This window comes from Pseudophryne corroboree, chromosome 1 (assembly GCF_028390025.1).
Source record: "Pseudophryne corroboree isolate aPseCor3 chromosome 1, aPseCor3.hap2, whole genome shotgun sequence".
Classification (NCBI taxonomy): Eukaryota; Metazoa; Chordata; class Amphibia; order Anura; family Myobatrachidae; genus Pseudophryne; species Pseudophryne corroboree.
Genome location: NC_086444.1, coordinates 885,553,866 through 885,580,111, shown reverse-complemented (window position 1 = coordinate 885,580,111; position 26,246 = coordinate 885,553,866). Strand labels below are relative to the sequence as shown.

General features: G+C 43.0%; 1 protein-coding gene across 8 annotated transcripts in view; it reads left to right on the top strand.

The window, feature by feature from the left end:
• The window catches only part of RUFY3 (RUN and FYVE domain containing 3), a 282,769-nt gene that overhangs the window by 151,857 nt on the left and 104,666 nt on the right, over positions 1-26,246 (top strand). For 3 of the 8 annotated variants that reach the window (XM_063920120.1, XM_063920122.1, XM_063920125.1), the window contains exon 2: positions 16,851-16,904. The exons of 1 other annotated variant lie outside the window; for it this stretch is intronic. In XM_063920120.1, coding sequence (XP_063776190.1) covers positions 16,851-16,904 — 54 coding nt within the window. Of the gene's footprint in view, positions 1-6,537; positions 7,330-16,850; positions 16,905-26,246 lie in introns of those variants that run through there. 4 more of the 8 variants (XM_063920126.1, XM_063920123.1, XM_063920127.1 and 1 more) reach the window with 4 other exon arrangements.

Below are 26,246 nucleotides of genomic sequence, written 5' to 3'. Positions count from 1 at the left end.
GAATTTCAACTGGGTCGTTTTCCTACATTTCCTGCAATCAGGATTGTCTAGGGGTCTCAAATTGGGATCTATTAAGGTTCAAATTTCGGCCCTATCAATATTCTTCCAAAAAGAATTGGCCTCAGTCCCTGAGGTCCAGATTTTTATCAAAGGAGTACTGCATATACAGCCTCCTGTGGTGCCTAAGGTGGCACCGTGGGATCTAAATGTAGTTTTAGATTTCCTCAAATCCAATTGGTTTGAACCACTAAAGAATGTGGATTTGAAATATCTCACATGGAAAGTGACTATGTTACTGGCCCTGGCTTCGGCCGGGAGAGTATCTGCACTGGCGGCTTTGTTTTATAAAAGCCCTTATTTAATTTTCCATTCGACATAGGGCAGAGCTGCGGACGCGTCCGCATTTTCTCCCTAAGGTGGTATCAGCGTTTCACCTGAACCAGCCTATTGTAGTGCCTGCGGCTACAGACGACTTGAAGGACTCCAAGTTGTTGGACGTTGTCAGAGCCTTAAAAATATACATTTAAAGGACGGCTGGAGTCAGAAAATCTGACTCGCTGTTTATACTGTATGCACCCAACAAGTTGGGTGCACCTGCTTCTAAGCAGTCGATTGCTCGTTGGATTTGTAACAAAATTCAACTTGTACATTCTGTGGCAGGCCTGCCACAGCCTAAATCTGTTAAGGCCCATTCCGCAAGGAAGGTGGGCTCATCTTGGGCGGCTGCCCGAGGGGTCTCGGCATTACAACTCTGCCGAGCAGCTACGTGGTCAGGGGAGAACACGTTTGTAAATTTTTACAAATTTGATACCCTGGCAAAGGAGGACCTGGAGTTCTCTCATTCGGTGCTGCAGAGTCATCCGCACTCTCCCGCCCGTTTGGGAGCTTTGGTATAATCCCCATGGTCCTTTCAGGAACCCCAGCATCCACTTAGGACGATAGAGAAAATAAGAATTTACTTACCGATAATTCTATTTCTCGGAGTCCGTAGTGGATGCTGGGCGCCCATCCCAAGTGCGGATTATCTGCAATACTTGTACATAGTTATTGTTAACTAATTCGGGTTATTGTTTAGGAAGCCATCTTTCAGAGGCTCCTCTGTTATCATACTGTTAACTGGGTTTAGATCACAAGTTGTACGGTGTGATTGGTGTGGCTGGTATGAGTCTTACCCGGGATTCAAAATCCTCCCTTATTGTGTACGCTCGTCCGGGCACAGTACCTAACTGGAGTCTGGAGGAGGGTCATAGGGGGAGGAGCCAGTACACACCACCTGACCTGTAAAAGCTTTACTTTTGTGCCCTGTCTCCTGCGGAGCCGCTATTCCCCATGGTCCTTTCAGGAACCCCAGCATCCACTACGGACTCCGAGAAATAGAATTATCGGTAAGTAAATTCTTATTATTATGCAGCTATAAGGGAAAACACTCTCTATAGGTGATATCCCTGTGATATATAGCGCTCTGGTGTGTGCTGGCATACTCTCCCTCTGTCTCCCCAAAGGGCTTTGTGGGGTCCTGTCCTCTGTCAGAGCATTCCCTGTGTGTGTGCTGTGTGTCGGTACTGCTGTGTCGACATGTATGATGAGGATAATGATGTGGAGGCGGAGCAAATGCCTGTGAATGGCATGTCACCCCCTGTGGGGTCGACACCGGTGTGGATGGACTTATGGAAGGAATTACGTGACAGTGTCAACTCCTTACATAAAAGGTTTGACGACATAGGACAGCCGGCTGCTCAGCTTGTGCCTGTCCAAGCGTCTCACATGTCATCAGGGGCTCTAAAACGCCCGCTACCTCAGATGGCAGACACAGATGTTGACACGGATACCGACTCCAGTGTCGACGATGATGAGACTAGTGTACCTTCCAATAGGGCCACCCGTTACATGATTGAGGCAATTAAAAATTTATTACACATTTCTGATAATACCCCAGATACCACAAAAAAGGGTATTATGTTTGGTGACAGAAAACTACCAGTAGTTTTCCTGCATCTGAGGAATTGATATGAGGTGTGTGAGGAAGCGTGGACTTCCCCCGATAAGAAATTGATAATTTCTAAGCAGCGTATCCTTTTCCGCCAGAGGATAGGTCACGTTGGGAAATAACCCCTAGGGTAGATAAAGCGGTTACACGCTTATTAAAAAAGGTGGCACTACCGTCACGGATACGGCCGCCCTGAAGGACCTGCTGATAGAAAGCAGAAAACTACCCTTAAAGCTATACACACACACACGGGCATTATATTGAGACCTGCTATTGCCTCGGCATGGATGTGCAGTGCGGCAGCTGCGTGGTCAGATTCCCTGTCGGATAATATTTATACTATAGATAGGGACAATATTTTGCTGAAAATAGAGCATATAAAAGACGCTGTCTTATACATGTGTGATGCACAGAGGGATATTTGCCGACTGGCATCACTAATAAGCGCTATGTAAAACCATTGCCGCCAGACGGGGGTTATGGACTCGGCAATGGTCGGGCGATGCCGATTCAAAACGGCACATGGAAGTTTGCCCTAGAAGGGGGTGGAACTGTTTGGGGATGGTCTTTCAGACCTCGTTTCCACAGCTACGGCTGGGAAATCAAAACTTTTGCCACAAGCTACCCCACAGCAAAAGTAAGCACTGTATTATCAGGTACAGTCCCTTCGGCCCCAGAAAAGTAGAGGGCTAGAGGCTCATCTTTTCTGCCAAGAGGAAAAGGTAGAGGGAAAAAGCTGCAGCACACAGCTAGTTCCCAGGAGCAGAAGTCCTCCCCTGCGTCCGGTAAGTCCACAGCATGACGCTGGGGCTGCTCAGGCGGACCCGGGTACGGTGGGGGCCCGTCTCAGAAATTTTCAGCGCACAGTGGGCTCTCTCACAGGTGGATCCCTGGGTTCTTCATACAGTATCTCAGAGGTACAGGCTGGAATTCGAGACGTCTCCCCCCCGCCGTTTCCTAAAATCTGCCTTACCGGCAACTCCCTCTGCCAGGGAGGCAGTGTTGGTGGCTATCCAAAAAACTGTATTCACAGCAAGTGATTATCAAGGTACCCCTCCTTCAACAGGAAAAGGGTTACCTTTCCACAATGTTTGTGGTACTGAAACCGGACGGTTCGGTGAGACCCATCTTAAATTTAAAATCCTTGAACACATATAACAAAAGATTCAAGTTCAAGATGGAATCGCTCAGGGCGATTATTGCGATCCTGGACGAGGGGGATTACAGGGTCTCTCTGGACATCAAGGATACTTACCTGCATGTCCCCATTTACCCTCCTCACCAGGAGTACCTCAAGATTGTGGTACCGGACTGTCACTATCCGTTCCAGACGCTGCCGTTTGGATTATCCACGGCACCGAGGGTCTTTACCATGGGTAATGACCGAAATGATGATACTCCTTCGCAAGAAGGGAGTTTTAATTATCCCGTACTTGGACAATCTCCGGATAAAGGCGAGGTCCAAGGAACAGTTGGTAAGGGGGTAGCACTTTCTCGGGAAGTGCTGCAACAGCAGGACTGGATTCTCAATTCCAAAGTCACAGCTGGTCCCGACGACACGTCTTATGTTCCTGGGAATGATTCTGGAAACAGACCAGAAAAAAGTGTTTCTTCCAATGGAAAAAGCCGAGGAGTTGTCATCTCTAGTCAGAAACCTCCTAAGACCGGGACAGGTGTCGGTACATCAATGCACACGAGTCCTGGGAAAAATGGTAGCTTCGTATGAAGAAATTCCATTCGGAAAGTTCCACGCAAGGATTTTCCAGTGGGACCTGTTGGACAAATGGTCCGGATCCCATCTCCAGATACAGCAGCGGATAACCCGGTCGGCAAGAACCAGGGTGTCGCTGCGGTGGTGGCTGCAGAGGGCTCATCTACTAGAGGGCCGCAGATTCGGAATACAGGACTGGGTCCTGGTAAACACGGATGCCAGCCTTCGGGGCTGGGGTGCAGTCACACAGGGAGTAAAATTCCAAGGACTGTGGTCCAAACAGGAGATTTCACTTCACATAAATTTTCTGGAGCTAAGAGCCCTTTACAAGGCCGTAAGCCAAACAAGGCCCCTGCTTCAAAACCAGCCGTACTGATCCAATCAGACAACATCACGGCGCTCGCCCATGTAAACAGGCAGGGCGGCACAAGAAGCAGGAGGGCAATGGCAGAAGCCACAAGGATTCCCCGTTGGGCGGAAAATCATGTGGTAGCACTGGCAGCAGTGTTCATTCCGGGAGTGGACAACTGGGAAGCAGACTTCCGCAGCAGACTCCACCCGGGAGAATAGGGACTTCATCCAGAAGTCTTCCAAATGCTGGTAAACCGTTGGGAAAGACCACAGGTGGACATGATGGCGTCCCGCCTCAATAAAAAAGATATTGCGCCAGGTCAAGGGAACCTCAGGCGATCGCTGTGGACGCTCTAGTGACACCGCGGGCGTACCAGTCGGTTTATGTGTTCCCTCCTCTCCCTCTCATACCCAAGGTACTGAGGATAATAAGGAAAAGAGGAGTAAGAACTATACTCATTGTTCCGGATTGGCCTAGAAGGGCTTGGTACCTGGAACTTCAGGAGTTGATCTCAGAGGACCCATGACCTCTGCCACTCAGACAGGATCTGCTGCAGCAGGGGCCCTGTCTGTTCAAAAACTTACCGTGGCTGCATTGACGGCATGGCGGTTGAACACCGGATCCTGAGTGAAAAAGGCATTCCGGAGGAAGTCATTCTTATCCTGATCAAAGCCAGGAAGGATGTCAGCCTGAAGTGCAGACGTTGTAAGGGAGTGCTGCATATTCAGCCCCTTTTTTGTGCCCCAGTGGCACCTTGGGATCTCAATGTGGTTTTGAAGTTCCTGGAATCACATTGGTTTGAGCCACTTAAAACCGTGGATTTGAAATATCTCACATGAAAAGTGGTCATGTGTTGGCTCTGGCTTCGGCCAGGCATGTGTCAGAATTGGCGGCTTTGTCATAAAAAAGCCCTTACCTGACTTTCCATATGGATAGGGCAGAGTTGAGGACTCGTCCTCACTTTCTCCCGAAGGTGGTATCAGGTTTTCACTTGTACAAACCTGTTGTGGTGCCTGCGCTACTAGGGACTTGGAGGATTCCAAGTTACTGGACGTAGTCAGGGCCCTGAAAAATTATATTTCCAGGACGGCTGGAGTCAGGAAAACTGACTCGCTGTTATCCTAGATGCACCCAACATGCTGGGTGCTCCTGCTTCTAAGCAGACTATAGCGCGCTGGATTTGTAGCACTATTCAGCTTGCGCATTCTGCGGTGGGACTACCGCAGCCTAAATCTGTAAAAGCCCATTCCACATGGAAGGGGGCTCATCTTGGGCGGCTGCCCGAGGGGTCTCGGCTTTACAACTTGGCCGAGCTGCTACTTGGTCAGGGGCAAACACGTTGCAAAATTCTACAAATTTAATACCCTGGCTGAGAAGGACCTTGAGTTCTCTCATTAGGTGCTGCAGAGTCATCCGCACTCTCCCGCCCGTTTGGGAGCTTTGGTATAATCCCCATGGTCCTTACGGAGTCCCCAGCATCCACTAGGACGTCAGAGAAAATAAGATTTTACTCACCGGTAAATCTATTTCTCGTAGTCCGTAGTGGATGCTGGGCGCCCATCCCTAGTGCGGATTGTCTGCAATACTTGTAAATAGTTATTGTTACACAAATCGGGTTGTTATTGCGAACCATCTATTCAGAGGTTCCATTGTTATCATACTGTTAACCGGGGTTCCTATCACGAGTTATATGGTGTGATTGGTGTGGCTGGTATGAGTCTTACCCGGGATTCAAACTCCTTCCTTATTGTGTCAGCTCTTCCGGGCACAGTGTCCTAACTGAGGCTTGGAGGAGGGTCATAGGGGGAGGAGCCAGTGCACACCAGATAGTCCTAAAGCTTTCTTTAGATGTGCCCAGTCTCCTGCGGAGCCGTCTATTCCCCATGGTCCTTACGGAGTCCCCAGCATCCACTACGGACTACGAGAAATAGATTTACCGGTGAGTAAAATCTTATTATATATATATATATATATATATATATATATATATATATATATATATACACACACACCTATATATTTCACACATATATGTATCTATAAAAAAATATGTGAAATTAGGTAGTTTTATAAAGTATTTAAGAAAAATGTGTACATAGAATTGTTTTGCACTTACGCAGTATACATTTACACTGTAAGGAACGTGGGCTGGATTTGTTTGTATATGAGAAATTAGCAACATATAAAGTATTGTATGAGTAAAGGGGTCTTATGTTTATGAAATTCATCTGTTTACTCTATAGCTTTTATAATGATGCTTTACCAATCATGTTTAGCTGTTTCCTAGATTAACCTGCTGCTTGGGGTGATGGAATGAATAACTACGGTATAGCTTCATTGTGTTGCAAGGATTCTCTGTTTGCTAGTAGAGTCTGAATAAAGGAGGAGTTACTGAGTGGGGAGGAGAAGGCTGTCACTGAGAAAGCCGTGGGGTTGGGTACTGGAGGAGAGAACATTTTAATTGCTCTCCCTGCATCAGCAGCATCTACACAGCATCCTGGGACTTGCTTACGTTCCTAGCATCTCTGGTCACATGAGTGTGAATTTTCTCTTCTCTTCATTAGTCAGCCATTTTGGTCAACACCCTGCTTACTGCGCACAACCAATCCTACAAGATCACAAGTGCCTGGGCTGTGCAGACCTGCTGCCCTCTTTGAAACATTTGGATTCCATGAATTGCCTCTTTTGTCATTTGTGTCCTAGTGGATGATTGCAGTGACTTTTATCTTAATGACTCGGACAAAGGAGAGTCTTATAATCTGGAGTTAGTGCTTTAGCAAGCAGCTTTGACGCATGACGATTGACAGCAAAATAGCAGGGGGGCGGAAGAGGCAGAGACGACTCACCGGAATCCAGAGCAGCCCAGAGAGGAGTAGCATCTCTCCATTATTGTTGTAAAACTGAAGACATTTCCTTGTAACATTTTAAAATCTATATATACATTCTCTCTTTGCATGTTCATTGTGCAATTTTACCTCTGAGCTCACAGCCTTCCTAACTTGCGCATAATCATTTTTGGACTCCTTAAAGGCTCTTCCTGCTGCTATTCTTTTTCTTTATTTCTAATTTATTTAAGTGGTTGTTATACAAACTGAGCCATCATGTCGGCTCTCACTCCTCAAAGCGACATGCCAACCCCCACGACTGACAAGATAACACAAGCTGCCATGGAGACCATCTACCTTTGCAAATTCCGCGTCTCTATGGATGGCGAATGGCTTTGCTTGCGTGAACTTGATGACATCTCGCTTACGCCAGACCCCGAACCTAACCCTGAAGGTATGGGCTAAATCGCTGCCATGACAACATCCCATAATCTCCTGCTGTAGAATTCTTGAATCTTACATATCCATATCCTGTGCATGGTCCCTAGTAGAAAACAGTAATTTATTACTTTTCCGACGATTTTTTGTCAAAAGCAACTTTGCTAAAAAATGTCCTTACAGATAATTTGATACATTGTAAATATAAAATTTAGGAGGTTAATATTCTCTATTCTTTTTAGAATGGAACATGCTATTTAGGCTTTTTCTAGTAAGGATTTTAAGGAAACAAATCCTGGTTTTCTTATATGGTATAGACTTGTGAAGGTCAGTTGTATCCCATCTTGCTGTGATGTAAACGATATGTATGTGCTCTATATCAATATGACTAGATTATAAATATCTTATTTGTATCTCACTGGTCCATAATGGACTTAATATTGATCATGTTATCATATGCCTTTCTATCCCGTTATAATCAGTAACCTTCATATTACCTTTGTTATATACTGTATGGTGCAGTGAAATACGCCACAGCACTGGATGAATTCCTGTAATATGCTTCTAGGCCTGCATGGATGGATACAGTATATATGCTGGGCCATCTGGTTGCTGTCATTTTTGTGGTGTGTGCAGCAGTGAAGTGGTTAAATGGCACTGCCTCCTCCCTTGTTGTAGAGCTCATGTCATTCTGCCTAAATAGTTTTTAGACAAAAGGCCAGGAAAGCATACTGAGGGCTGCTGTCAGTCTGTAATCCCTAGTTTAATGTACTTTCACTCCCTCTCCCGCGTGATTTGTGCCCTATTCCAACTCCTCCATTGTGATCTTTTCTTGTTTGCTTGTTTTTAGGGAGATCTCAAATACAAAGAGCTCATTTGAAATTTATAATTTTACATGTATTAATTATCTGGATGCACAGAACATCTCTGTGTGTGTATAAATAACTTCGTATACTACCCTATAGTTAGTAATTACCAGCAGGTTTGCAATAATAAAATGGAATTCTATGCAACACATTTGTTTGGGCCTTAGGTAGGTGGTGAGACACACCCCCTTATGACTTGAGAACATACTGTATGGCAACGTAAGTCCATATTTGCAAATTCATGTTTTAAAATTTTGTAGATCCTTATTTGGGTATGACTTAGAAAATTAGCAATGTTTTTGTTATATGCATTCACTGTACGTTTGATTACCTCTGATTTGAAGTACATGTCATGGTATCCAATAGGAGTGTGGAGTTTTCTCCATTTTAACACATGTTCAATATAGAACTTTCCTTTTGAGAGTCATTAGAGTAATTACTGGAGACCATGTGTTACACCTCTGATTTCTGTCTATTAGATGTGTTATGTAGTCAGTACTCCACACTATATATCAAATATATTGAGCCCTATAGTTTGTCTTTTATGTTAAATTATTGGGGGAAAAATATATTTGAAATATTATTTTCCCCATATGTCTCACGTATATCCCTGGACATCTGTGTATTTGGAGTTTACAGTGTATTTAGTCAATAAATACTTAGTGATGCACTCTATTCGGTTATGCCAGTCATACCATCAGTGGCTCCAAGTGAAGTACATCTGTGACCTACTGTAACTTAAGTGGAAGTTATGATTTAAGACAATAGGGTTGTGGTGTTGTTTTCCCATTGTGACAACTAGTTGGAAATATATATAATGTTTGTAAATCTTTGCTGAGGACAGCAATACCACTCCTACAGACCTGCCAGAATGCCTCTTTTCTGTTACATTTTTATCTCTTGCCTCTCACATTTGATATATTATGGTCTGGCCATAGAGGAAGTGCACATGACATCAGCTCCCGCTGTATCAGGGCCACATATAACAGATAAACAGTGCAGGCTTTTACCCACAACACTTGCCTGCTGTCAGCCACCTTTATTATCTTATTGTCCTGATCTGTCATTTAATCTGACAGAGAGACTTTTTTGTAAGCCAGTACTAAAAGTTGGGACTAGGACCAGCAATTTTGCGAATGAAGAGAAAATGTACATTTAGTATAGTATTAATGCAGTAGGATACAGTATTAGCATTTAATACATGAATGACTGTCTCTTCTGTTGTTGTTACCATTATGAACATTAGTGAACATAGATAGTAGCAACTGTGTTGTGGAGGACCATCGATGGTTTCACCCACAGAGGTCATCCATGCTCTTTCGCTGACTGGCCCATGGGCTAAACAGAATCTGGGGGCTAGCTTTACAGGAACATAGGGGTGAAGATAGGCTTATTGTCCTGGCACCAAATAAGTGGTGGTGGGGAGGGGGGGGAAACCATTTCTACCACCGATGGCAAATCTATCTAATGTTAACATTTAGCAATCGATAGTTTGTTGCCATCAATTGTCAATGGCCAACTCTAGTTGTTACAACAGCTTAGTGCTTTGTTTTCAGCAGTACAGAACACAATTCAGGTTTCCATTTGCAATGCTCTTTGTAGCTGAAATTATAACAGGGCTAACATTATATTATAGTCTATTTAGTGAGGGTGTGAAGACTGCTCATTATATTTTAGTGTCAATGGATAAGCAGGTTATTGCATGTTACAGTGCATATGTGCTTGTTTAGCCTCAAACTTGTGCTTTCACTGTGCTAGGTAGTTTGCCCCTTACCCCTTCACTAATCACTGGCGTAGGAATGGGGATCATGGATTTAAAAAAGTAGCTTGTCATGGTCATGTAGGCCAGCCCTGATTGTTGTTACAGTCTCCTATGGGGTAGGAGTAAGTACAATAATTATGATTTCTGCTGCTCTCAGCGGACACTAGCAACAAACCTGACCAAGGGGTCTATTCATGAAGCAGTGAAAAGTGTGGAGAAGTTGCCCATGGCAACCAATCAGCATTGCCGTAACATTTAGAATTTGCATACAATACAGTTGTACGGAACAGCTGATTGGTTGCCATGGGCAACTTCGCCACAGGCTCCCTTCTCCACTCTTTTCACTGCTTCATGACAGACCACCAAGTACGAAGTTCTATGCAATGTTCCTAGGCTATTTGCATTTACTACCTCCATTTTCCAACAGTCTTCAGTCATTGTATATAATGTGTAATGCTAGGTACACACTTGTAGATATATCTACAGATCAATTGATCTGTAGATATATCTACAGATCAATTGATCTGCAGATATATCTACAGACGGACCGGGCAGTGTGTTGTGCATACACACTGCCCGATCTGTCGGGGCTGACATCACGAACTGAGCGGGCATTTAAAAGTGCCCGCCGAGTTGTGCTGTCAATCACCGCTGGTGTCTGCAGCCAGTGTATGGGTGGTCGGCTGACCGCCCGTACACACAGCACGACACGCCAATATATCGTTGGATATATTGGCCATCGGCTGTGCTGCAGGGCTGACGTGAGATGTCTGTGAACGACAGCGTTCACAGACATATCGGTCGTACACACTGGCCGATATATCGGCCAGTGTATACACACCTTAAGAGATATATTAAAGTTTAGTTTGGAGGCATATGTAAGTAACAGGTAGGTAGCGCTGCTGGGGCCATTTTAATTGCCAGTGCTTTTACATTGCCACTGATCAGCATACAGAAATATGCACACAATATTTACTCTAGTAGTCTTAGTCTGTGTTTGCTCAGGGGTCTCCTATACTTTCTGCCTTGGAGTATGCTTGGATTAGAAAAGCCATATAGCAAGCTCAGGAAATTTTGGGAGAATATAAATGTTAAAAATAAAAGCTCCAATAAATGTGTATTTTATATAAATTTAGTTTTGATATTTAGTGTACACAAGGGTCTGAATATAACCTACTGTAATTTCCACTGCCTACTTAGCCCCCACAATGAGACTTTAATGAGTCCTAGGGGCAAATTACGCAAAGGTATTTTTCAAAGCGGTTGGAATTCTGGAAGCTAGTTTTAAAGGAGCCCTAGTTTTTGTATTTAATGTTATTGCCCCTTTAAACCCAGTGGCCGAAGCTGTCAAAGCTTTGGTGACTTCGAGAAAGTGGCTCTAGTTTTGATGTTTGCTTTAGTACAAGGAATGTACTGTTTAGAAAGCTATGTGTCCTGACAGAGAGTTTTTAAACACACAGGTAATGTCAAATGTGAAGCCAGCAGTTTAAGTACATATCCCAAGATGCTTTGGATCATCTATAAAGAAAATAGCAAAAACTTGCTTTTGGTTTTTCCATACTGTTGGAGTGAGGCTCTGAACAGAAAAATAATTAACTTATTTATATAGCGCACACAAATTCAGCAGCACTTTGCAGAGAGGATTTGGCCATTCATATCAGTCCAAGGCCCAGTGGAGCTCACACTCTATATTACCTACCACATGGACAAACGCATATATACTATGGTTCATTTTGCTGTCATAATTCAGTTAACCTATCATTATGTTTTTGGTATGTGGGAAGACAACAGAGCACCCAGAGGATTCTGAAGCAAACAGGAATACATAAAGACTCCACACAGATGGGGCCTTGGTGGGAATAGAGCTCAAGGGGTGGTATTCATGTGACCGGCGGTCTGCTGACCGACAGTCACATGACCTCCTCCACCATCCCGCCGGCTCAGTATCCCGATGGTCGGCATGCCGACCAACAGGGACAATTTCCACTCGTGGGTGTCCACGACACCCATAGAGTGGGAATAGAACCCGTGGCGACCGCAGGTCGCCATCGAGCCCGCAGCGTGGCGAGCACAGCGAGCCCGCAAGGGGCTTGCTGCACTCGCCCCTCCCCGCCGGGATCCCGGCGTCGGTAAGCTGACCGGCGGTCAGCCATACTACACCCGAGCTCAAGCCATCTATGCCAACCATTAATTTTTAATCATTATGTGTGTTATGTTCACATGTACATGACTTCAAAGAAAAATGACAGAAACAGATCAGAATGCTTTATGCATCTGTACAGTATAAACAGCATTAACCTATTCTCTCAAATGTGTAATCTAATGTACTGAAAACATAGATAAAGGCAAGTGAAAATATACAGGGGGAATTCAGTTAGCTCTGTTTTTTTTTTTTTTTGGGTGTGTGTGAAAAATGCCTCAAAATCGTCGAAAACAGCCCACGTTTTCGCCAGCACAGGTGAGAAAACATGTGGATTCTACAATCCACATGTTTTTTGCTCCTGCTGAATTTTATGCCTAGGCGGAAAAACAGCCCTGCTATTGAATAGGGCGAATCCCCATTAACCCTAAATATAGTAAAAAGTCCTAGGCGAAAAAAACGGACCTTATTGAATACCTTGCATAGGGGGGAATTTATTTAGCTGCAGTTAACTTAGTGCAATCTAACTTTTCACTGTTCTCTCATGGAGAATGCAGTGAAAAGTTTGTGGGGTTTTTTTTTTTGTGGGTACAGGCACTCTTGCAATTCGAGCTATTCAATTGCAAATGCGCAAACTTCATGCGATAATTCTTGCCGGCAAAACCAGACAAAAGTGTAGGTGAAAATGGGGAATTCTGCCTGTACCTCTAAAAACCCCCCCCAAAAAAAACCCAAACTAATAAACTAATATAGGAAGACAGCATAGAAGTCTATTGGTGGTCATAATAAAAAGATTTGGGGTACTTAAGTTGTGCATTTAAAAAAAAAAAAAGTGTAAACATTATAGAAAGCATATATAAGGGTTTTCTAGCATAGTGCTCAAATTCAATTTTGGGTACGTATCAAAATACTTCTCAAAAAAACTGATAACTCACACCTGCAAGCTTAAAAACACTTGTTCCACTTATAAAGCACCCCAGTATCCTAGTCCCATACCTTGTACCCCAAATTCCATCATTATGTGCTTTTTGACCCCAAAATTGACATCATTATTGGCCTATTTAAAATAATTAAAAACTTCTAAGTGCCTAATTAGCATTCAGGTAGGTGTCCCAGGGTTTCTGAACCAAATCCCGACACTTCTAGATTTAAGATAAGGATTTTTTTCCAATTTATCACCTGCTCAGTAGGTATGGCCATCAGTTGGACACCCATTGGTGATGACCATCGATGGCACGCACCGCTCAATGCCTGCCACTAGCAGGTGTTGGCCAGGCTGCGGACCCATAAAAAAAACAAGTGTGGGGCTTAACGGGCAGCCGGAGGCGTAGCTAAGCTCCGTGTTCGTAAAAAAAATTTGGTTCTACTCAGCCATCAATGGCAGAGAACCATTGGCTTTCTGTACTCGATGGTAAAACAATTGACCATCGGTAGTTATCCATTGATGGTTGATGACCATCCCTACTGCTCAGGAGGTGGAGAAAATAAATTTGTTGTAAACCTATGGAGAAATATCACAGACAAATGAATAGCGACTTTTTGCTGGTTGCGATAAAACCCCATTGTTATCACAAAAACTGCATTTCGCAGCTTATTGCATTCCCTTCATAGTACTGTCCAGGAAAATCTTTGTAACTCTTTTAAATAAAACACGTGTCTACCAATCCCATGCATTTTCTTCACTTATTATCAGTTTGTAGAAGGAACTATAGTATTATTGTAATTATGCCAAGTTGAACATGATTAACTAAGGTGATGTGAGCGATATCCAGTTGAAATATCGACAGTGTCTAGGTCGACACTACATGAAAATCAACAGATGAATAGTCCACAGTGGAAAGGTAGACAGGTTCAAAAGGTTAACACAAAAATTTGAGACACATTTTTTTCTACATTTTTAGGATAGGCTATGTGGGGACAAATAGGGTTAGGCTACGGGAGGGGACGGATAGGGTTAGGCAGTGGGGGGCGGTTAAAAAACGAAAAATTGATGACCATTTGTGTGTCAGCCATTCACACATTGACCTTTTGTACTTGACGACCTTAAGCACTTTCGAACGCTTATATGTTGACATTTTGTCACTGTTGACCTAATGCATGTTGATTATGTGGTGCTGGCCTATAGATTGTCTACCTAGACATTGTCGATCTGTAAATCCACACCCGATGTGAGCATTGACTGCCTGAAGTACATATTTTGGGTATTCCTTAAAAAAACATTTCCATTCTGTTTTATGCTTAGAGAATAAACTCTCTATGGAATAGCAGAAGTCTAACTATTTTATTAGGATTAAAGTTGTAGTGGGATAGATGCAACTTAATAGCTTTCAACCATAAATAATGCAGCAAGGACATTCTAATACCCCATTCACGTCACAAAAATAACCCGGTATCAGGTCGACATGGGTCAGTGTGCAATGTGAAAGGGCCCGTGGAGAATTCCCGGGTCGCCTGACCCGGTAATTCAACCCGGGCAATAAGAAGGGTTATTCCTGGGGTTGAATACCCGGTCAGTGGCCGTGTGAACGGGCTCCCAGGTCGATGCGACCCGGGACCCGTTTACTACATAGGGAGAGAAGGCGCGGAGATGAGCTCATCTCCCAGCGTGGCCCTCCACCCCCTCCCCCACTGCCGGCTCCGTACCCCGCGGCTATGGCAATTGACCCGGTATATTGCCGGATAGGAAAGCCAGCGCAGAGGCTCCAATGCCGGATCCCACACGGGAAGGACACGTTTTCAATTCCCGGGTGGTATCCGGCATTAGAGATGTGAAAGGGGTATTAGAATAAAAGGTATCACATACTCATAGCTCGTTACTAAGAAATGGGTCTGTTACACAGGTACTACCAGCATAGCCTTAATGTTCAGCCTAGACAATGTGATTATAGTATTTTAACGCAGTGCAATACAAACAACGTTTATTTTTATTTATCAATCTAAATATTGTATTTAATAATACAGTGAAAAGGGTTGAGCCTAATTGCAGGTTTTCCCTGAAATAATAGAGGGAGAGTGTTTGGACTGTGTCCCTGGGCTTCCGAAAGACAGCCCAGCCCTTTTTTCAGCATGCACATATGCCTACAGAATGTTAATGTTTTTGATCCTTGCACAGCCCCCAAGTCTTGTGAGTATTATCCTTGCTCTGAGCGTGTATTCCCAGAAGTGGCAGTAGCCAGATTTTAAAGCGATACATCACATGGACGGAGACAAGAAAATGGATCTTGTGTCTCCTGGGAGCTGCACACATTCAGTGCACAGCTAGATCGGATATCAGTATGTTATATATGTTTAAGCCAGACCCTATGCATTGTATTGGCAAATGGCGTGTATCTATTTCTATAGTATTTTTCTTAAACCAAAATAAAAAATCATATCTTCCTATATTCAAGACAAAATTTAGTCGTGCTGTTTTCAGAATGCAGAGATTTGGGACACATTTTGCCAAATAACAGGAAGTTACTAAACTTGTGTAAATGCACTAATACAGTTTGCTTTGGGTACCGCTTAATAAGTAAAAATGTGTGCTGCTTGAGCATGGAAATCTTTTCAAAATTTTGCCAATTCAAAATAAATTGTGAATCATCTTTTTATGCCACACACAAATCACAGTGAATCTAATGGGATATGATCTGTGTCCAGTTTGGTCTAAAAATGAACAGCTTAAGAAATGTAACAAGGCACTATGGGGGTCATTCCGAGTTGATCGCTAGCTGCCGTTGTTCGCAGCGCATGCATATGGTGCGCACGCGCGTCGTACTTTCACAAAAGCCGATGTCGTTTCACACAAGGTCTAGCGACGCTTTTCAGTCGCACTGCTGATCGTTCAGTGAATGACAGGAAGTGGGTGTTTCTGGGTGGTAACTGACCGTTTTCTGGGAGTGTGTGTAAAAACAGAGGCGTGCCAGATAAAAACGCAGGAGTGGCTGGGGAAACGGGGGAGTGGCTGGCCGAACGCAGGGCGTGTATGTGACGTCAAAACAGGAACTAAACAGACTGAAGTGATCGCTAGCTAGGAGTTGGTCTCGAGCTACTCTGAAACTGCACAATCTTTTTTTGTAACAATGCTGCGATCCTTTCGTTCGCACTTCTAAGCTAAGATACACTCCCAGAGGGCGGTGGCTTAGTGTTTGCACGGCTGCTGAAAGCAGCTAGTGAGCGAACAACTCGGAATGAGGGCCTATGTACACAATTAAGATACATTAATCTAAACATTTTGATTTCTAATAACTGCTGAATACAATTAAATCAAAATATGAACATAAATTAAAACACTTCATGATAAATTTGCACTTGTGTATATGCTGCTGTTACCAGAATTACCATTGTGCGGCTCAAATGCAATATTTTAGGCGTTGGCTGAAAATCATTTGAATTCAATGAAATATAGTTGTGTAGGATATGTATAACAAATACTCCTTTTTTTTTCTGATCACACCATATCCATACCATTACTTCTTTTACTATTAATATTTATACTGTGCTATTTCATGTTAAGGATATATTTTGTCTTTGTGACTTTTTCCTGTTGCATGCTACTGTTGTACTGTTTTTAGATTGTGTATCTTGTGACCACGCCGTGGTTTTAGATTAGAAAACCGTTTTCATATGATTTTAAATGAAATCATTTGAATGAACAGCATTGTCTAGCAGTAGTAAATGTAGCGTTACTGATGTTATTCCGGACTTTTATTTGCATGACATGATTTTTGTTTGTTTCTTTTTCCTTCCTTTGTTTTATTTAATATTTATTTTTTTTGCTATTTGCAAAGACTCTTGGGAGGATTTGACAGAGTTGATGGAGCAAATGCGTCATGATACAGAAGGTGCGTTCCTCACCACCTCACCAAATACGCTAGTTAGGTATTTGTTTATATGCATTATATTGTGAACAGGCATTATGTTTACACTCTTTGTAGTTTAGAACATACAGATTGCGGGTGGAACCTATGAAAGGATAATTCCACACAAAACCAATATTTGTTTTAAGCGAGAATTATAAAAACATTGGTGGAGATGTAGTAAGCCTTGGATAATTTGCCACAGTCTAGCTGATCCTCCGGTACTATTCAGTTAGACCCGAATGCAGCCCACATGCTGTAGTTAATGGGGATTTCTGGGGGGTCCTAGTAGACCCAAAAACAAATCCCCCATAAATTGCCTGTTTTCAGGTACCACAAAACCGTTAAATCATAGATCTGGAAACTTATCCCAGATTCTCTGTGTTAATGCTCAAAAACAGTTAATCTACCTTGTGAGAAAAAGGGTCTCTATTTGAATAGCCCCGGACGTTAAATCCCGAGGCTCCCACCCTTTTTCACATCCATTAAATTGAATTCCCTCCTAAGGCTTAGTACATCTGTGCCAATGTCACTGTAATGTAGTCATTGCCCCTCCAATATTCCAAACCAGTGTGTCATATATTGGCCTCATGCTTTAATCATTGCACGGCTTCAGGTGGCTCACAGTTGAGGCCACAGCAGCGATAGTATGGCAGTATGACAGACACAGAAAGTAAGGCTAATATATGCCTATTCTTGAGTCTCCTTATTTGAGTTATGAGGTTGGACAGTTATTTAGCAAGATTTTTGATACCAGGGCACTTATTAAAATTAATATGCTGTAGAGAAGATTAAACAGTTCTGTATACTTTGATCAAGGCTTATCAATAAAAACTTCTGTCTGAGTTTTCATGTAAATAAATCCCAGGTTTAATGAACAAACCTATTCCCAGCATGCAACCTGAGGTCTCATACACATGTGTGATGAAGTAAGCACTCAAGGGGGTGATGTATCAAACCTTTCCCTACATGCGGTGACACCCGGTGGGGGAACATAGCATGGCCTTGTGGGCAAGGGGCATGGCCTTGTGGCCCAAACCCCTGTTTTAGTCACTCCAGGGTTCACAGAGACCAGTCTGTGTGCAGTGTCTGCTCCTACACTGTGGCAGGAGCTGGGTGCTGCACATAGTTACAGTGCAGCACCCAACTCCTGTCACTGAGTAGTCGTCACTTTGGTGTCAACGCTTGGTGAGGGTGACACCCGAGTGCGGCCCACCCCTCCGTAGTGATGCAACTGGGATAAATTGCCCATAGCAACCAATCCAATTCTATCGTTTCATAGACTGTGCTAGATAAAAGTTTGGTAGTTCTAGGCAACCTCTCCACTTTCTCGAAGGGTTGATACATTTTTCCCAAAAAGCATAAAATGTAAATATAATCAAATGGACATGTACAGGCCTTCATCAAGGGGATTGGGCAGGGGGGGGGGGGGGGGATTATATATATTTTACTAAACAAAGTCATGTCAAGGGGTGTCTCAATTTCTCATTTCATGAAAACAAGTCTCATCCCTCTGGCAGAAAGATTTCAACCTACACCTGTTGTATTCTTAGTGGAGGTGGCCATTATATGAGCTGGCCAAATATTCATGAAGGATCTTTAGTGATCTAGTGGTACCTTATGCCTTAAGTTGAGTAAACACTGAGACAATGTGTACCAGGACGATATGGTGGCCAACGGGGTCGACATATAGTTCCGTGGTACACATCAGAGTGATCTTACTGAACAGTGTTCCATGCTTCTTTAGCATACACCATGTCGCTAGCGTTATCACCCTGTCGGCCGTGCAGCAGGGTTGACAAGGAAATGACCGCGGTTACCGAGCATACACACTGAACGATGTTCCAGATATCTCATTCTGATTCAGCCGGAAACTACATATCTGACCGATATCTTCTCAGTGTGTACCCGGCTTTAGTGATGTCAATAGTACATCATTTATATGATTACTATTGTATCTGCCCACAAAATTGCTTCCTCTAGTTTGAGTGGGTGACTGGCCACTTTCAGTGCCTTGGCAAACCAGCAATAAAATCAGTGTGGACAGTATTCAATTGTTCCACTCCCTCCCGCACCCATGTGTGCCTGCCGGCAGCTATTCAGTTGTTTCTGCCAACAGGTGCGCTAACGTCATACATTAGCTTTACGCAGCTAATCCTGACACTGAGTGCAGTTTAAAAAAGCACAATTTTAAATATCGCCCGCAATCTCTCATCACTTTAGACGGCACAATCTAACAATTGAATACCGGCCAGTGTGTGAAAAATTACTTTCTGATTACACCTTTCTGCCAGTATTGTATAAACAGTATAAGATTGTAAAGTGATGGGCATCATTCTTTTGGAATTCACAATGTTGACATGAACTATGCCTCGCATACGTATGTCCCAAGTGTTGGAGTTGAGTTTTACTAGTTTCCTTTTATTTATTTATTTATTTATTTTTATTTCCTTTCAAAGATTTTTTTTTATGTCTGGTGAGGAGCTTTCAGTCTCCTTTTTCATTCTTCCTTATTTAGACACAAAAACACAGTGTCTGTCCAGCTTTTAAGATGAACCTGCTCTTCTTTTTCATCTTTAATTAAGATATGTTGTCAACTATTTAACGTACTTAAGTCTATTAGATGGGAGTCACCCAAGGACAACAGCCTTTTCTTAACTTGTATGATTAAACAGTTAAAAGCATGTTCATGAGTAGCTGTGATCAGTGGAGTTCTACTTTCCTATACTCTGACTTCTGTTTAAAAGCAGGCTTTAAAACTATCTGTTTTCTGTTTGTATTTATTTTTTTATTTTTTTATTTAATACATTTATCCACAGTATTTAACTCCATGCAGGAACAGTTAAGGTTTATGGAGGTTAATTGTAAAGTGAATAGGAATTGTGTAATTAATTTCTAATACTTAATTCTGGAATTGATTAGTATTAAACTGCTGCTTTGAGAATCAGATTGCTGTAGAAAACGGGTGGCAGCAAAAAGGCTGGTTATCCCTTTCCCTCATGTTTTATTTCAATTTTCCATATTTTTGTATACAATGGCCCCTTTCTTTTTTCTCTGGTCGTTTCGTTGTACCTACAATCTTCCATACTTCATTTAGAGGTCGACCTTTAGTTTTGTGTATCCCACTCTGACAAACTCGCTGCCTTGCAGTTTGAAAGGCCACCACTTTAGCAACAACCCAAGTACTTGGTTCTCTTTTTACAAGAAGCTTGAATAAACTAACCTAAATTACAGTTAATATAATCTTTAATCTCTGTCGGGTGATTTATAAAATCTTGGACATAGATAAAGTAGCAACCAATGTTCTCTACTATGCTGGCCAGATTGAGTTGTCTGTTTCCAATGCACACGTGCTATGTGGAGAGCAATACAGAGGGTAATAGAGACAGACTCAGGTGAGTTGTAAGAAAGGCAGCTAGAGTGACACAAACACTAAGTGTTGTTAAAACAAACATGGTCACGGCAGACAAGTCCCCATGGTACAGCAAGTGTAATCTTCTGATCATGGACTACCTCTTGGCTGGTTCACACTCCTGCAGGATTTTGTACAGTGCTTGAAATAGGCAGAGTATGAAAGAGGCACGTGCCATTACCCAATAATAGAGATATAAGGGGGGGGGGGGGGTCAAAGGTGCACAGCCTGTACACATGTAGAGTGCACTACCACCTATCTAAAATGGCTGTTGGGAGAATTTCTTTGCTGGTGGACTAATAGGATGCTGGAAAATTCCTTATTGCGACTTCTGATCTCTCTCACCCTTTACATCAAAAAGCCCTAATTTTTGGCTAGGCCAATGGATTGAACTACTGTTCTCCAAAGATGAGCCTATGTGCATTTAGTGACTGGTGTCTCGGGTAGTAGGATTTTCTTTTCAACCTAACTGGCATTGTAGCTTTAATGTTTGAGTTAGTTGAATGGATGTTTTTAGTTCATAACCAAGCAATATTGTTATCTGACTTGCACTGAATGGGGCCTTTTGTTGAAACTTTGCTTGCAAAGATCTAGCATTCATTTCTAGTGTGATTAAAGGTGGATAAAACCAGTTTGGGCGGCCAGACTGCCCTGATCTTGTGAAGGGCCCACACTATGAGGAGATTGACAAAGAAATGCATAAGGGTAAATAGTAATTAATCCATTTTCGAAGCTTCTGTGAATTGTAATCTGTACAAAATTATTGGGGTATGTGTGCTGGGAAGGAACTGCAAAGAGATCTACATCTGGGATCATGAATATCTGGAGTATTCTCTGGAATTACATAACTTTAAATATGAATAGAGTTCCCGTTAGGTACCAGGCAGGGTTGGATGCAGAGGTGCCGGTACAGGATTACGCAAGCTCAAAAAGGGGGGCATGGCCCCACCCACATCACTATTGGGGGCAGCGCAGCCCCCTTAATGTCTCTAATGAGAGTGTTCCCCAGCCATTGGCATCATTAATGGGGCATGCCCAGCACTTACAAAGGTGCTGGGTTTCTCCCAAGCTCCCCCTTTAATGTGAATATATGCCATCGTGCACACAGCAGCTAAACACGCTGCAGCACTGTACCGGGCAGCCTGTTTAAGCAGGGCACCACTAAAGGGGCAGGATGCGGTGCCCTGCTAAAACAGCCTTGAGTGAACACTACATGAAGAGACACATGCTGAGATAAGTGTCCAGTGTCCTACTGAATTTCACCAGCGTGTAAGGAAGAAGGAAAATCTTCCTATGCAGCATTTGACAGCTTTTTGTGGACTTCTTTTAGAGGAGGATTTTGAATAGTGTTCCACACCCCCATTTTATAAAGGACACTACTTTTCTGTTGTCCATAAAAAGGAGCATCCACACCCCGTATACAATATAGGACCAATGCTCTCAAAAATGATTTTGCAGTGTGATCTGAACATCAGATTCTGACTCTGCCACTGAGCTGATAGTTCCAGGGTGATGCCTGCCCAGCCTCTGAGAGATGCGTCTTTGGTGGGCCTTCTAAAATTAAGTGCCTCCACCATTATGCATTGAGGCTGGCAGGAGACAGACATTCATGCATTTCTCACTTCTCTTGTGGGGGAAATATTCCATATTAAACTCTCTTTAAGCAACTGATGCTGAAAGTACAGCTATAAGACTATCCTCTTCCTTATCATTTGGACCAGTTATTTGAGAGACCATGCTGGATATTGGAGAGCAAGAATGATAAAATTCTGTGTCACCACCAATTTATGTGGAGTGACAGAGAATTGATGTCAAACTCCAGGAAGATGATAGACTATAGATGCCTGAGAACATAATTTTAAATAATGTATCATAAATTCCATAACTGGTTATAGTGTGAGGGTGACTTTTCTGTGCTCTAGGAGTGTATGGTCTTTATGGCGTAGAAGCATGTCATCCATGTCACAAGGCTAAGAATCTACTAGATGGAATTATTGACAGCTGATATTAACATTGTAGGGGATGCCGGAATCCCAACAGCAGTGAAAATGGCGGTGGTCGAAATCCTAATTGCTTCCCAGTATTCCCACTCGGGTGGTGGCCCACGCCACCACCCAAGGGCGAATATGGTTTTGCTCACCACCAAGCCCGCGAGGGGACACGCTGTGCTCTAGGTCGGGATTCCGGCATCTGTATTTTGACCGCCGGGATCCCGACAGTTGGGTTTTCATACCGAATCCCATTATAGAGGTGTACGGTCCTATTGCTAATCCAAATACAAACCATTAGACCAGTCTGACATTTGTCTGTGACTTTAATGGGTAGCAAAAAATGGAAAGGTTATCCTCTCCCAAGTCTGAAAAACCTTCCACGTGGAAGTGTCTGGTTGTTAAATTCAAGGATAATAAATTCAGAACTCTTTATGGGCAAAAACTGACTGACCCATATATTTAAAACGGTTACACGGAGTACTGCATCCAACTGGAAAGAGCATTTTAAAAGGGCTTCTTGTATCGACCATTGGGGGTAATTCAGAGTTCATCGCAGCAGCAAGTTTGTAAGCAGTTGGGCAAAACCAATGTGCACTGCAGGGGAGGCAGATATAACATGTGCAGAGAGAGTTAGATTTGGGTGGGGTGTGTTCAAACTAAAATCTAAATTTCAGTGTAAAATTAAATCAGCCAGTATTTACCCTGCAAAGAAGCAAAATAACTCGCCCAAATCTAACTCTCTCTGCAAATGTTATGTCTGCCCCCCCTGCAGTGCACATGGTTTTGCCCAACTGCTAACAGATTTGCTGCTGCGATCAACTCTGAATTACCTCATTTGTTCTTTTAACAAACTACACTTCCTCTTTGAAATTCAGACTGAACAGGTGTCAATTATCTCCCTTTTCCACCTAAATGCTGGGTCCGACTCAGGTTTTCGGACATGGTTCGGACCTGGGCCAGACTACATTTACAACATTAACATTGACGTAGATTGGGCAGCCATGCAGCCTCTGAGTCTGAGCTGTCTCAAACTCCACAGCTCACCTTAAACAGAGCCCTCATGCGGCTAGGGAGATCGCAAAGGTTGATTTATGCACGCCAATGAAACTTTGAATGGTCCCGAAACCCCCACGTTCATTTCACCACTCGTTACCTTCCCCAAATGCTGGCTGATTGTCACTCCCTTTCATTGTCCGAGGGTAGCGCAGCTTTAGCGCATACGTAGTGGATAACAATCGCTCGAGTTGCATTACCATAAGCTGTCCGCATCTCAATCAGGCCCACTGTGGGTCTCTCTTTGCAACAGTACCTTTGTGCGTACACTCTGTATAGTGCATGCACTGTAGGAGTTTCTAGAGATTTTCACAAATGCAACAGTAACAGAAAAAATGCTCAACTACGTGAACACTCAGCATTACGCCCTCAGTCTTATAGCCTATGTAAACCAATTTAAAATTGTCTTACCGAATCAAATTTGTGTGAAAAAGCATAAAAGAATAATATGTGACAGTTCGAATCCGCACTCATTTTACTTCAGTATGATTGATTTAGAAACTGCTTCGCATGTTTTTGGGTCCAGTGATTTCTTACTACTTTAATCTAACCTTAATTGCAGTGTTTGCGTCTTTTAATAATGGTGTTGCTGGGATGCTGTGCAGTAATTATTAAATGAACTATGGCATTTCTGTGTTAAGGGAAACAATGTCCAATTTATCTGAATACTCTGCGATGGTGTAATTAAGGGAACAGAAATATGCATTACCATGAGCGCAGACAGAGATAAGTGGAAGGGCTCTCCATCCTCTGTATAAATTCCCAGCAAGTAATCACATTATTACTGGGGTTCTCTTGCTGCGGACACTGTTCTGTAATGTCTGCTCAAGTACTCAGTTTTGTCTTCTCGCTGATGAAGCCAAAATCTGATCTTAGCCAATCGATTATCAGTTTTGGTGCTCTACCGTCTTGTGTGAAGATTGAACTGACCGATATTCTTACAAAAGGTAAACCGATTCTTCCATACAAGCAAGCTCAATTCTGCTCAGCTTTTTCTGTTTATGCACATTATAGTGCATTTACTGTAATGTAACTATGGATATATTGCTGCACCTATAGGAATAGTAGTGTCTTCTTTGTTTTTTTTTGTTTTTTTTATCAGTGTCCCCACCACATCAAAATTTAAATTAGCTTTGAGCTCCTAAAAAAAAAAATATATATATATATATATATATATATATATATAAATATATATATATATAAATATATATATATATATATATATATATATATATATACATACATACATACATATTTGTTGTCTGTATACTTCAGTGGCGATTTTTTAACACACAGTTTTTGTAACCCCAAAGCATTTATTTTTAAACATATAAAGGAGGGCCTGCTGTTAATCTAATACAGTGGTCCGTTTTAATGTTGCATTAGTTTCATTTTTCTATTGAGGTACTTTGCTGGAATTAAGACTGAAATACTTTTACAGAAGAGCTGTGTTAATAGTGCTAATAAAGCATGGTGCAATTCAGGGCCCAGGCTCACGTCCTTGAAATGAGTCTGTAAAATGTTATATCTAAAAAAAATTAAGTTTGCAACAATAATTTTTATTTGGTTATGTTTTGAGGTGGATAAAAGCAAACACACTCAATAAAATGTAATGGTTTAACCTTAGGTAGTTATCTAACAGGTTGGTGGTAAGTAAGCCTTAAACTAGGTACTCACAGCAGCTGCAGGTCAGAGGATCAGATGTAGATGGCGCTGTACTGTAAAAATGAATTAGTATTATATTAACTAGCAAAACTACATATTGGTTAGAGACTACAGTGCTGCATGGCAGCTATACAGAACACATCATTTTGTACCATGTTGGAGTAGACAGCCCTGGCACAGTTAATTCACATTTTTCTTTTTGCGTCTGTGCTTGGAGAAAAGATGGGTCGTTAGTAAAGTTAGTAAAGTTGTAATCCATTGAACAAGAAAATTGCAGGCTTCTGGAAATAGTAGTTTCAACTAAAACTTGTACAGTAAAAGCCATGGTTGGGGTATAGTGCTTCTTTTCAGCATGCCTCACTACTTTTTAATGCTCTTTTCTCTAACGTCCTAGTGGATGCTGGGGACTCCGTCAGGACCATGGGGAATAGCGGCTCCGCAGGAGACAGGGCACAAAAGCAAGCTTTTAGGATCACATGGTGTGTACTGGCTCCTCCCCCTATGACCCTCCTCCAAGCCTCAGTTAGGTTTTTGTGCCCGGCCGAGAAGGGTGCAATCTAGGTGGCTCTCTTAAAGAGTTGCTTAGAAAAAGTTTTTAGGTTCTTTATTTTCAGTGAGTCCTGCTGGCAACAGGCTCACTGCATCGAGGGACTTAGGGGAGAGATTTTCAACTCACCTGCGTGCAGGATGGATTGGATTCTTAGGCTACTGGACATAGCTCCAGAGGGAGTCGGAACACAGGGCTCGCCCTGGGGTTCGTCCCGGAGCCGCGCCGCCGACCCCCCTTGCAGATGCTGAAGATGAAGAGGTCCGGAACCAGGCGGCAGAAGACTCTCAGTCTTCATCAGGTAGCGCACAGCACTGCAGCTGTGCGCCATTGTTGTCAGCACACTTCACACAGCGGTCACGGAGGGTGCAGGGCGCTGGGGGGGGGCGCCCTGGGCAGCAATGTATAATACCTGTATGGCGAAAAATACATCACATATAGCCCTTGAGGCTATATGGATGTGTTTAACCCCTGCCAGATATCTAAAACTCCGGAGAAGAAGCCCGCCGAAAAGGGGGCGGGGCCTATTCTCCTCAGCACACAGCGCCATTTTCCCTCACAGAAAGGCTGGTGGGAAGGCTCCCATGATCTCCCCTGCACTGCACTACAGAAACAGGGTTAAAACAGAGAGGGGGGGCACTGATTTGGCGATATGTATA